At 48.0% G+C, this 14,085-nt stretch overlaps 1 protein-coding gene across 1 annotated transcript; it reads left to right on the top strand.

The window, feature by feature from the left end:
* Nucleotides 1-204: 204 nt before the first annotated feature.
* On the top strand, nt 205-13,625 carry GPR139 (G protein-coupled receptor 139; the record flags this gene model as incomplete). The annotated part of the gene is given in 3 exon segments (XM_084216527.1): nt 205-283; nt 286-432; nt 12,691-13,625. Coding segments are annotated over 3 exon segments (1,161 nt in total).
* Between the last annotated feature and the right edge of the window lie 460 nt (nt 13,626-14,085).

Here is a 14,085-nt window from a genome sequence, read left to right on the forward strand (position 1 = left end):
TATTGACTCGTGCGCCAGCCCGGAGGAAAACCCCTTCTCCGGCTGCTCGCCGCGGGGCGAGCCCGCTGCCCACCGGGAAGGCGGCGGTCCCGGCGGAGATCCCCGCTCGCAGCGGGGCTGGCGGGGGCGGCCCGAGGCGGGGGCCGGTCCCGCCCCGCCCCGCCCGGCCCGGCCCGGCCCCGCCGGCCGCCCGGGGGCCGCGCCATGTGCCGCCGCCCGCCGCGGGGCCGCGCCGCGCTCGCCGCCGCCGCGGAGCGTGCGAGGGGCGGCCCGTGCGGGGAGCGAGCGCCGGCAGCGGGGACAGCGGGTCCATGGAGCACAACCACCTCCACCTCCACAACGGCTCGCTCCTGGCGCACCACCGCTATGGCTGCGGCTTGGGATACGCACCTGTGGTCTACTACAGCCTGCTGCTCTGCCTCGGGCTGCCGGGTGAGTGCCGCGGGACGGGCGAGCCTGCGGGGCCCCGGCAGCGCCCGCCGGAGCGGCTCCTGCCCGCTGTGCGGGGCGGGGCGGGGCGGGGGCAGCGCCCGCCGCGTCCTCGGGATGCCCCGGGCTCCGCGTGCCCGGCGGGATGAGCGCGGGCGGTTCGGACAGCAGCATCCCCCGGACAGCGGCATCATCTTCCCGCCCGGAGCGCTGCCGTCCCGGCGCGCCTACCCTCACCGGAGTTTGTCCCTGCCCGCCTTCGCCCTCCCCCCCGGCTTCGGGCATCCTGACTTTGAACTTGACACACCGAGTCAGCCTGTCGCGAAGTTTGTGCCATTGTCGTTTTGGCCATGGAGTACTAGAGCGGTACCCAGACGGTCGGGTCCCCAGCGATCACCTGCCCGGCCGGCAGTGAGCACAAGTGTAGCTGCCGAGTTTTTCTGCTGCAAATCCCCACCCGACTCCGTGGGGCAGGGCAGGCTTTAGGAAGGGACACGCCACCACCACGGAACTTGACTGGGGAAGGAGCACGCTGTCAGGAGCTTAGACGACAGTTGTCATACTCGTGAGCCTGTCCCTGTGGCTGGTGGAGCAGGACAGGGGGTAGAAAGTCCAGTCTTGAGGTTAATGTGCTGCAAAGGCAATGGCAATGTTGATGCTGAGATCCCTGAGTGCAGGTACAGGGCTCGGAAGAAAGTCCCAGCTGACAGGCACCAGTCTCCAAAGTGTATAATCCTGAACAAAATTTCCTGCTCAGAAAGGGGACAAAGACATTACAGAGATGCTTGGAACCAGAAAGGCTAGAGACAGCATAAATAAGGAAGGGAAGCATGTCCCAAGCTTGGATGTGAGCACCTGTGAGGCAGCACTGCCAGCACACAGCCCCAGATGTGCAGATGCCACACGAGCATCACATCGGCAGCACTGTCTGAGCCCAGACAGGCACTGAGCAGCTGCTTGCTCCCGGAGGGGCTGCCTGGGGCTGCCACTGAGATGTCTCAGCACACAGGAGTGAGGGGAGCTGCTGTGGTCAGAGCTGCCATCCAGCACAGCTTGGGTGCACAAACAGCGTGTCTTGCTCACTGGCTTAATATCTCCAGCCTGAGAGTGACTTAGAGTGATCCCAAGGACAGGTAGAATAAGTTGGGAAAAAGTTCTGATGCACCAAGGAGAATTGGTATTTTAAGGGTGTGGTAAAGGAGAGTTTGGTTGTGTCTGTGCAGAGCTACACATTTTAAGTGCTGTGTGGAATGGCAAGCAGCAATGATAGGTAATTCTTGTTCACCTCAATTCCTCCTTCAAGCAATTATGTCATAGAAAAATTTTTAATCAGACATGAAGAGAAGCCTGCCTCTGAGCAGCATGCATGCAATTACCACTCTCCATATGAATTGATGTGCTTTGTGTTGTTTTGGTTTGGGGTTTTTTCCCCCCATTTCTGGCTTGTAATTAAAATTTGTTGATTGGCTAATAGTTCAGAGAACTGGAAAGTTAAGTCCTGTATTTACCCACAGAGGATGCAGGGCACAGGCAAGTATCTGTGCTCCAAAACATTGATGAGTCTTAGCTTGACCTGAAGAGACCCAGCCAGCAGGGATAGGAGGTTGTTTCCTCTTTATTAATTTCTCAGGGGCTGCTTAGATGTCCATAGTAATGACAGGCTCTGATTTCAGCACCAGTCCCCTAGGAATTGAGCAAGACCCTCTCAGGATTATCAGGTGAAGCAGTTGTCATGAAGCACTCCATGGCTAAGCTTGCCTTTGTGTGTTTCTGAAATGGGGAAAAGTCTTGCATGCACAGACAAGAAAAATCATTTAATGAACATTCTGCACATACTTGCACCAGCTCCCTGAGGATACTGCATTGTAATTACAGACCTAACACTGTCATTCTAAGAACATGGTTAAAATCAAATGTGGTCCAAATTAGCAGTGGTCTCCTGCATTTCTCAAGGGATCAGAGATCAGTTGATTAGAGCAGTGGCACCAGTGCCAGTGCTTAACAGCACTAGCCAAAGCATGTGGTGGTGCTGAGTTCAGTGGGCTCAGATCAGGTGAGGATGTGTCAAGAGCACATTAAGGACAGCATTGGCATTGACACCTGGACTCACTGCACCTGTACAGTATGCTGAGAAAATGCACAGCGTGCTGAGTGCATGAGAAATTCATGAGACTGCCCAGAGATGAGAACAAGCTGGATGTGCTTAGTGGGAGACTCACACAGCCAAGCTTCATTGAGGATGGGGACAGGATGACACCAGTGTTAAAAAGAGCTTTTCATGTTTTAATTTGAAGCTGCTCTTCAGTTTTTTTAACATCAGACATTTGTAAAGGTAGCAGACTTTGTTAGCTGTTAGAAAAAGAGTCCTGAACTACATGGGATCTTAATTAGCTCAGTGTGATGCCAAGAATTTAAGAGAAACCCTGTCTAGGATCTGTCCTCAAGCACAGCAGTAGTGTGTGTTTTGCTGAAATGGAAAGAGTTAACTCCTTGCCACAAATCTTGGAGAAAGACTGAGGAGAAGAGAAGCCAGTTAACTGTTTCTACCTTTCCTGCTGTACTGTCTGAAGGAAATTTCACTAACTCAACAACTCCACGTTGAGGCCAAGCGCTGCCAGGCCTGGCTGTGTGTTCAGGAGAAGCATCCTCTGCCTCCTGCCCCTGTATAAACCAGGCACCTCAGCAGATCCTGCTCTCAGCAGTGGCTCCTTCTCCCTCTCCGTTCAACCAGGCACCAGAAAGCCTGTAAAAAGCAGAGAGGAGAGAGAGCAAAAGTGAACTCCCTTCAGCCCTGCTCAGCACGCAGAGACAAGGGCCAGGCTGCACCCACAGAGGCACCGCTGCACGCTGACCCTGCATGGCTGTACTGCACCCCAGGTGGCTGCAGCTCTGCCAGGGGTCATTGTGTCTGCAGACAGCTGGGCCAGGAGGCTGCTTCTTTTCCCTCTAAGCAGAGGCTGCTAAGACAGAGACAGTTTTCTGAAACTTGTTTTGAGTGCAGGCATGCAAAGGTGTCCCACAGGTACGTGGTCCTGCTACCAGGAGTGGGGTGTCTCAGGATAAGGCTGCAGGGAACAAGGAGGAAATGCCAGGCAGAGGCACTGGGAAGGTTTTATGGAGCATTTATGGAGCTGTTCTGCAGCCCCTGCTCTGTTAACCCTATACTCCCCTTGTCTGTCAGAGAACCTCTGAAGCACCTGCAGTTAGCTGGGAGGCAAGAGAAGGGCTGAAAAAAGTCTTAGTAGAAGTGTTTCTTGCTTTAGTGAGGGAAAATGCTAGGAAAGGGATGATGTTGGATGTGGAGGAGGGAATAAATTGCTCTGATTCAGTCCAAGAGGGGGCTGGTAAAGGTGAGAAAGCAAAGATCAACAGGTACCACTCTCAGTCGGTCCCTTTGTCAGTGAGAGCTGCACAAAGCAGCTGCACCAAAGAGCTCCTTCTGTGGTGGGGCCACTGAACACAACCAAGAAGGTCAGGCACAGAAGCAGCACTGCTTGCTGCAGACACCTGGCTTTGACCTTGATTCCTGCTTCATTAAGAGGAGCAGCAGCAATGGAGTTGCCTTGCATGCAGTCACTTTTCCATCAGGAATGGAGTGTATTGCTGCTGAAAGGACAGAGTATCAGCATTTCCTAGATCAGGGTCTGGCCTGATCCACGTTCCCAGGGCTCATCTTCTCCTGACAGTGGGAGAGGCAGAGTGAAATCTGGATTTCTTAGCCAGTCCCAGTGGGATTGCTGGTTCCATTTGCTCCCCAGTCAGTTTCCTACCTGGGATGTGCCTTGGCTCTGGGGATCACTGCGTTCCAGTGACACAAAGCACAGCACCTTTACAGCATCTCCAGGAGGCAACAGACCCACAGCAATATCCCAGGGAAGTGCCACTCCAAACTTCAGGAGCCTGGTCCACAACTGCTTCTTTTATTTGTGCTTTAGGCTTTTGCAGTAAACCAGTCACACTGATCTAAATGTAGATTCAAGCTTGGGAAAGCAGCCTGGATGTGCTTGGATGCTCCCAGCTGGAAGGTGTGAACAGGTAGAGTTCATGTCAGACCTGCTGCTGAACAAGGTGACGTGGAGATGGGGACAACCTGGGTCATTGAAAGCCCAGCCAAGCACAGAGTGCGTTCACAGGGCTCCACGTGGAGGGAGAGAAGCTGCAGTCCTGACCTGGAGGAAATTAGCTCAGCAGGGGTGCCTAACTGGTTTAACACTCTGTGAAGAGACAGATACACGTTATGGACCTTGCCCTAAGAGATGACAGATTGGCTGTCCTTGCCCAGCAAGGCAGATGTTTCCCAGGGTGTTGGATTGACACATGGATGCACTGTGCAAACTGCAGTATAGTCATAGGCATAGAAAAGATGGAGACCTGATCCTTCTGGAGCCTTCTCTCTATATAAAGTTTGGAATAAGGAGGCTGTCTGGGAGATGTGCATGCCTGGGCCATCATCCTGGCAGGGCAGGTACTGTTGGTGGGCTGAGCACCCCTGCTCAAGAGACCACCACCATGCAGCAGCCCAGCTGTGCTCCCTGCACCCCTTGGCTGTGTGGGGGAACAAGACCTGGAGGGCATTGCTGTCCCTGTGCCCTGGCTGTGACCCACCTGGTACCATGAGCAGGAAGGGGGACAGCCAGCAATGTCTGTTGGTGACTCACGTGGTGTGTAGTAGCAGTAAACGCCAAAGCAGGCAGAGGTAGGTGTACACAGAGCACACAGCACTGTGAGGTGTCTGACTCCTTTTGGATTCTTGCCATCTGCTGCCTAGTATATTCTTCTGCAATCACAGTACAGGCTTCTGATTAAAGAGACCATTTCCAACACCGGGATAAATAGCCTTTCTCATAGCAGCACACCTGAAAAATAGAAGTGCTAAAGGACGATCTGAAAATATGAGTGGGAGAGTTGTGACAATGTAGAGTTATGACCTTGAAAAAACAGCACTCTTCTGCTGCTGCTCATTAGTGAATAAGAAGCAAACCCTCCTGAGACCTGATTCAACCACCCTTTTTACTCGGGGGCCATATATTCTCTGACTTAAAATCTGAATTGGATGCAAGGCCAGTACATTGCATCCTACTAAAAAGGGGACAAATAGGTTGCCAGAACTTTAGCTTGACTATTGGAGCAACTGAAGGGCACTACAGCTCATTTACAGTAGCAGTACTGGACAGAGGGGAACAAAACTGCTGCTAACATGCTTAAAATGAGTCATTTCCTATAGTAAAATGAATGCTTGTTCTTTAGGAGAGAAAAACCATTATGAAAAATAATAGATTCATTCTGTTCCTGCACAGAACTGGTGACAGCAAGGTGTGCAGATGGGAGTGATTTAGTTTGGTCAGTACATATGGAGCCTGTAGCTGCTAAAATCTTGCAGCCTGAAAGACAGCATGTGGCTGAATCCATGCTAATGCATGGATTGTGGAGAAGTTGATTGTACATTTCTGGATGCCACTAGACAGAGTGCAGTTGCTAACTTTGGATTTCTTTTGCCACGTCAGTAGGAAGCAGCACTGTCAGGGCTGTAATGATAATGAGGTGCCATATTTGGGAGGCTCATCAGACTGTGAAGTGCACAACCTTGCATGGCAGGCTGCTAAAATGGATTGGAAAGGAAAAACTCCAAAGTACATTTTTCCTTGAAATGACAACGACACAAAAGAGAGAGCACAGCCAGTTTCCACGGTAGGTGGGTAATGCAGAGCCCCCAGTTGTTAAGAAGTCAAAACATTCAGAAGCACTAGGAAGTCTAATATCCTGCTGTTCTTCATCCACCCCCTTACTTAGGTCTCTCTTCCTCATCCTCTTTCTGCTCCCTTCTGTGAAATGGGGGTGAATCAGCAGAAACAAGCCAGCAGAAGGCCTTTAACCACGCACGTCACAATTGGCTGTGGGCAAACAAACAACCCTGAGATGTCCTGGTGGGCTGTGTGCTCTGCTTTCACACACCAAGGGCAAAGCAATCCCTGTCCACAAGAGCTTCCACCTGCTGTTTCAGGTGGTCTTTTCGAGCCTAAAATCTCTTTTCTCGTTAGATTTGAGACACCAGAAAAGGAAACAAAGCCAAAATTCACTCCTTGAGCACAGGAGGCCTTACACACAAATCCCTTTTCATTTTGCAGGATAGGGATATGTACTTACAGATACTAAAACCCAATGTCTGCAGTGCCCTTGCTGCTGTTCTTGGGGTGATTTCGTGGGAGAAGATGGTATTGGGTTGCTCCTCAGGACCTCAGTGCAGAGAGAATGGAGTGCAGGCAGCCAAGCAGGACCAGAATTAGCAGTCCAGAAGATGACCAAAAAGAATTTTATCCCTCTATCCATGGAAGAAAAGAGAAGCTTGCCTGTTTTAACACTGAAATCTTCCCTTCTACCACCTGAAACAGAGTCCCTGCAATGTGCAGTCATTAATCCTCTCCATCTTTTCCATCATATGCAGTATTGTCTGCATGGACAGGTGCTCTAGAGGTTGCTTTGGGTCTCCAGACAAATCACCTGTCAGTTACATCAGACTAGGATATTTCTCACATATTTGTTCACTCCAAGTGTGTTTTCTTCAATGTCCTGACTAGCACACTGAAGAGTGATATATCTAGTGGGGATGCAGTATATTCTCCATGGGGGAATAAAGCCAAACTGCAGTGGTTTTACAAAGTCTGTAATTTCCTGCATACTGTGTAAAATTGGCATAGTCTCTGAGAAAGCTTGGCCATGGGGTTTGCAAGTATGAGCTTCTATTGCATTACCTAATGCTTTAGGAAGACATAAAGACTGGTTTATTTTAGCAAAACCACAATCAAAGGTAAAATCCTCTTAATTATTCATGTTCAGTAAAGAATTCATGGCAATGTCCTTATGAAATCACATCCTCTCTCCATCCCAGTCATCCCATGAAACACCTTTGGCACCTGCCTCAGTACTTTGGCATTTGGTATCAAAAGGGTAGAATGGTTTTGTCACCCTGGAGCTCGAGTTACTCAGCTTGAGACCCCTTACACTGCACTCACAGCCCACATTTAGAAGGCACAGACACCTGCCAAAATGAGACACCCAAATTGCCTTGAAAATCCCTGTCTGTCCAGATATGTTGCACGAATAACCAAATTCCTTTTATGATTTCTGCATCATTTTGCAGATCACTTTTTCTGTTCCTAGCACCAGCTTCCACTAGAAAGCTGTACTGCTCTAGTAGCAAGATGCAAGGCTAGACTTTGAGATGTGCATTTAGACATTTTTGTCCTTGTGTGGGATAAAGGCTTTGGAGTGCCAGGAGGATGTCTGGGATTCTTTAGAGACTTTTTGCTCTGTAGGTCCCTCTCAGGAAAGGTGGACAAGGAGGGTGAAGATGGCAAGAGGAGAATCAGATCCCTGTCACATTAACACACACATGAGCCCAAAGCAGACCTCCTCACATCCCAGCCCATTGTTCCTTCTGGACCATTCTCATACTGCAGAAATAGCCCTATTTTATACAGACTACTCCAGGAAAACTCCAGTGGTCTAGGAGAGCCAAAAGCAGCCCAGTGTATTGACACCTTTCTGCCAGACAAGCTGCTGCACTCCAGCCTGTGTGGCTGGCCAGGCTCAGAGGGAATATCAGCCACTGGCAGCTCTGTGCCAGTGCTGTGTCTGTGCCCTCCAACAGTGAGGAAGTGCTTGTGCTGGATTGAAATCCTTCTCTGGCCTCTGTGACCCACTGATGGCTAGTGCCAGCTGCAGAGCAGAGTACCTCATTCACTGCATCCTTCCCCAGAGCCATCTCAGCTAATAAATGCTGTCAGTGAGAGAAATGGCCCCAGAGGCCAGATTTCATTGTCAGAATGTGGCCTCTGGCACTGACTGTCTCATTCACTTGTGACTTGTAAGCACAGGGCCGTGCTGTGTTTTCCCTGGCAGTAGCTAACCCGGGCTCCTGCACACAGGAGGGAGTTTGGGCTGTCCTGGGCAGGAGCTTGGGCATCCTCTACCTCCAGGTTCTCTTCCACCCTCAGAACTGGCATGGTCTGTCCCTGAACATGAGATTTTCTAAGCAGAAGCCACACGAGGGCCTTTGTACAAGATGTGAAATATCCAGTAACAATCCTGCATCCGTGCCTACCATAGTTTTATGAGGTTCTTTTTTTTTTTTTTTTTGGCATATATCCCCTCTCCATTCCCTGGGATATGATGCAGGCACTAGCAGAAGCTGACAGCTCCAGCTCTTCCCTCATGGGGTGCCTTGCTGTGTGCTGTTTGACAGCACTCAGACAGCTGAACAACAAATAAATCCATTTATTTTCAAAAATCAATCCTCACAGGAACTCCCTGGGAAGACAAAACTTGTATTGCACTAATTATATTCTATAAAGTATCCCTTTATGCTTCACAACAGTTTAAGGAAGGAACTCGGGATATGATAATAAAAGAGAGGAACAGACTGAAGCACTGTTCAGTCTGTCCCCATCTGCTCTAGTGCTAGTTTGATCTACATTGGTTGTAAGAGGAAAATGTGGACTCACTCTATGTTCTTTAAGGGCAAACAGCATCCAGAGGTCATTTAAAAATATCACATAACCAGCTATAGCCAACATGAGTAATTATAATGTATTTACATTGCCACAGTATTCCTGTTTGGTTTGGTTTTTTTTAAAATAACTTCTGTTATGTAGCACCTTTGTCAGAAATCACCCATTGTCATCAGCTTCTCCAGAGAGCTCCCTCACTAAATAAGGGCTGAATGCCATCCTCATCTCCAGTCTGGTAGCTATGGGTGAGCAGCTGTGTTAGGAACTGTGGTCAGATCTGCCTGCTGGACACAGTACCTGTTTACATTTGAATATTGCCTCTAGCTTAGAGGCAATCATTTAGTCCCATCAAGCCAGAACATCCCTTTTTTTTTTTCCACAGCTTTTTTTTTTTTAGCATATTGTACTTAGATTCTTGGTTTTCTTAAATCTGAAAAGGAGGTGTTACTAACCTTTTTTTTGAAGCAACGTAAAATTTCCCATTTGTAAGCTGTCTCTCTGTGCCAGTCAGCTGACTACTGCTAAGCCTGCAGAGAAGTTTCACACATTACACAATAATTTGTGGTGATCCTAGCAACAACTGGCTTGGGTAAAAGGTGTCCATTATATTCCATGACCTCATGTTTATCGTGCTCAGTGAGCAGCACTCCTGGCTACTCCATGTAGGTAGTTTATAAAGCTGAACTGCTGAACCACAGAACCACCTTGTTCCCAATGCAGGGAGCTGCTGCTTGTGTTGTAAAGGCCACAGGCTGCTGTGTAGGTGCAAAGTGCTCTCAATCAAAAAAAAAACTAAAACAAGACCCACAAATAAAGCCCAGAACTATGCCTATTTCTTCTTTAGGCAGATACAACCCCTCCTGCTTAAGCTCACGTGCAGTGAAAATAGTGATGAAGCCTGGCTGAGTTAGAAGGTTGCCTTAGAGGCAGCCTGGAACAAAGGTGTTTGGGTATCAGAGACCCTGGATGCTGTGTCTCAAATGTCTCATGTCCTCATGCCTGGAGGGAAAGATTTGAGACTGCCATTTTGTACAGTTGCTTCTAAATCTGCCAGCAGCACCTCAAGGCTTCAGCCAGCTAGTCCCCAATCAAGCCCTGGTTCTCAAACAGATATTTATAAATTCAGAATACTGCACTGCAGCAAGTGATGCTGGCATAAATTCCCATCTGTCATCCCCTAATCATCTCCCAGCACAGTGATCAATCTCTTTCAAATTCAAATGATCTTAACCACTTAGTATCTAGAAAATACACTGCAAGAAATGGACAGTGTACCATCCAGGACAGTTTAGGGGTACTGACCTATCCAGCAGCTGTATGTAGCTCCACCTACATTACAGCAGAGACAAATATTTTTATATCTCCATCATCATCATCATCATCTCTGCCATAGTTCTCATCACAGACTACCATGCTAGTGCAAGAATTAGTGCCAGCAAGGTTAAAATATGGTCACAAATACTCTTCTATCACCTTTTACCCTCAGTGGGTAATTTTTGCCCACAGGAGAGCAACACACTGAGGAGACACCCAGGAGTTACTGAGAGACTGGCACAAGGACACAGCTGGTCACAGAATGGTGTGCCCACCCACTTCCCATTTTACTGAGCTTTAGATATTGTTTGAGGACCAGCTTAACAACTTAACAAAGACCAACTTAACACTGGCTAGGAAATGGATGAAGGACTGAGGCATCCATAGCTCATCTATGCTTTCCCTAAAGTTTGCAGCAGTAAAAATACTCACAGACCCTGTGCTAAGACACTGGCATACTGGCAACTTTTGCTGCACCCCAGAATGTATCTGTTTTCACAAAGTAAATGGTGTTACTATATTTCATATCATTCAGCAAGAAAAAAAAAGCTCTAATGTGATCCCAGAGAAAGGGTTTTCAGTAAAAGATACAGTAACCCTTGCAGAAAAAAATCGGGTAGATCTCATGTGTACTTTGTCAGATCAATTTTCTAATCTGGCTCACCAAGCAAGGCTCATTGGCCTTAGATAAATAACCTGCATTTCAGCCCACTGCTGTGGCTGGGAAGCCTGAGAGAGGCAGGGGCAAAGGGTACAAAGGACTGCTCATAAATCTGCTCCTGTGGCAAAACAGAGTGGGGTTAGAAGCAAGCAGCAGGACCCCTGCAATAGGTAGAAAGTGTGAGGAGCAGGGCTGCTGTACCTGCACACAGCATGGCTTCAGCATCCCTGCAGGAGCTGCTCTGGCAGTCAGGCCAGTTACCAGCAGGGACCAGTGCCTTCAGACATCCCCCTTGCTGCTCACTGGCTCCAGCTGCTGGGACTGGAATGAGTCAAATCCAGAGGATTTAAAGAGAAGATGCACCCCATGGGTCACATCCAATATCTGTGAAGCTGAGCCAGTCAGCCTGGCTGGCCAAAACCAGCAGTGGCTGCAGAGCCATGATAAACACTCCAGCTCGAGGATTTCCTTGACAGTCCATCACTCACTGCATCTCCAGGGCTCATCAGCCAGCACAGCAGAGGCATTTCTCAGCAAGGAAGTGAAAAATGACACAGCAGTTCTGGCTGTATCACCTCTTGTCTCCCACGTCTGCACTGAGCTGAAATCAATGCAGTTGCATTCACCTTAATGGAAGACAGAATTGGGAAAATTCCCCTGAAGGCAATTTGAGACAGAACCATTGGAAAGATCGTGCTTCTTCTTCTTCTTTTTTTTTTTTTAATATAGGGAAAGAGTCAGTTGATTGTCATGTTTGGTTTAGTTTTGTTTTTTTCAAGATACAAAATTAATACATTAAGTTAACACAGAAATAGGTGAGGGCTGTTAGTCAAGATCATTCACTCTGCTGCAGTTCATTTCCCTTGTGGCAGAAATCTGCTCCCAGACAGCAGGCTTTGAAGGCATTCATGAAGGAGGAAGTTTTTTCAGTGCCAAGTAAAACAGTTTTTTTTAAAAAAACAAGCATTTTCAGTTGTAGGATGTGTCGTAGGCTGTCATTACCTTCATGTTACCAACTTCCTTTTTCTCTGGTTTAAAGAAATCTTTACAATTATTGTTGATTTGTTTTGGGAAATCCATCAAAGCTGGTAGAAATGTTTGAAGCACTGAATGCCCAGAAGAGGTGATTTACAGAACTTGGGAAAGTATCAACTACAAGCATTTGGCAGTCATTTGTACAGTAAACCAGATCTCTGATTTTTAAGCACTACTTCAAGTATTCCAGCCAAGTGATACCAGCCTCTGATGGGAACAATCTTGTCTGTCTCGTTCTAGCCAAACTGATAGTAGGAATAATAGGAATTTTATTTTTTTTCCAATTCAAGACTGCACAGTAAGTTCTAGTAAACAAGAGGAAGTAGTTAAAATTTGGCTATACCTTAGTGCTCCAGCAAATCTCTCAAGTACTACAAGGGCTGTTTATATTCACTACCCTTCTCATTCATCCCTTGTTATATGAAAAAGTGCAAAAAGCAAGGTGGGAAATAAGAATAAATATGTGAGTGAGCTTTTTTCTCCTGCTACCACTCCCTTTGTGCGCTCAGACAGGAATCCCAGCACCCCCTTGCTCAGGGCATGGATTCCACAGATGAGAGCAGGGCCACATGCTCCTGTCATTGCAACAGCTTCTCTGAGAGACCCCACGGGGGCGTTTTGCTTTTGGTTCCTTGAACTTTATTAAGGTGGTCATGTTGCCAAGTGCTTTAACAACTTCAAGGAAGTGCTCAGAAAATGTGATATTACGTCTTAATAGCTAACTCTGTGTTTCTTTTTCCACAGCAAATATCTTGACAGTCATCATCCTCTCCCAGCTTGTAGCTCGCAGGCAGAAGTCCTCCTATAATTACCTTCTAGCTCTAGCTGCTGCTGACATCCTGGTTCTCTTCTTCATCGTCTTTGTTGACTTCCTCATGGAAGACTTCATCTTAAACAAACAGATGCCTCAGGTACTGGACAAAATCATCGAGGTTTTGGAGTTTTCTTCCATCCACACGTCGATTTGGATCACGGTCCCGCTGACCATCGACCGCTACATCGCCGTGTGCCACCCGCTCAGGTACCACACGGTCTCCTACCCCGCCCGCACCCGCAAGGTCATCGTCAGCGTCTACATCACCTGCTTCCTGACCAGCATCCCCTACTACTGGTGGCCCAACATCTGGATTGAAGACTACATCAGCACGTCCATGCACCACGTCCTCATCTGGGTGCACTGCTTCACTGTGTACCTGGTGCCCTGCTCCATCTTCTTCATCCTGAACTCCATCATCGTGTACAAGCTGCGGCGAAAGAGCAATTTCCGCCTGCGAGGGTACTCCACGGGGAAAACAACAGCCATCTTGTTTACTATAACTTCTATTTTTGCCATACTGTGGGCACCAAGAATAATCATGATACTGTATCACCTCTACGTGTCTCCTATAAACAACAGCTGGCTGGTCCATATTGTGTCGGACATCGCCAATATGCTGGCGCTGCTGAACACTGCAATTAATTTCTTTCTCTACTGTTTTATTAGCAAAAGATTTCGCACAATGGCAGCTGCCACCTTGAAAGCCTTCTTTAAGTGTCAGAAGCAACCTGTGCAATTCTATACAAACCATAACTTTTCCATAACGAGCAGCCCTTGGATTTCCCCAGCCAACTCTCACTGCATCAAAATGCTTGTTTACCAGTATGATAAGAATGGGAAGCCTATAAAAATATCACCATGAAAAGGCCAGTAGTTGGAGTTTCTGGGTGCAAGTTCCTTTCAAGTGGTTACATCTTCAGGATGTAATTTTCTGAAATGGCTGTTTTGAAGAGAGGTCATTTGATTTCATTTCCCTGGGCGGCCAGGGGCAGATCAGACTGTCGGGAGGAAACAGGAGCACTTGATTTTAGGAGCAAAAGTGAGAAGGCAAACACCTCCATCTCTTATACAGCATTTCGAATATGCTTCAGAGTTCAAGTCTTAGTGTTCAGTCACACTCAAACGTTTTGCATCCCAACACCAGTGCAATCCAAAGTCATCAGAAGGGCAAAGCCACAGCAGTGTTTAATTACAACCTTTTAAAACACAACAAAACCTTACTTGACCATCAGTTTGCTATCGAGAAAGTAAACAGATGCTTTTGTGTACTGTGGAAGGTGCCATTTCTGGAGTGTGCACTTGCCAAAAATGGTGTGTCGATT

The sequence above is a fragment of the Fringilla coelebs genome, assembly GCF_963513975.1.
Source record: "Fringilla coelebs genome assembly, chromosome: 16".
In the NCBI taxonomy this organism is placed as follows: domain Eukaryota; kingdom Metazoa; phylum Chordata; class Aves; order Passeriformes; family Fringillidae; genus Fringilla; species Fringilla coelebs.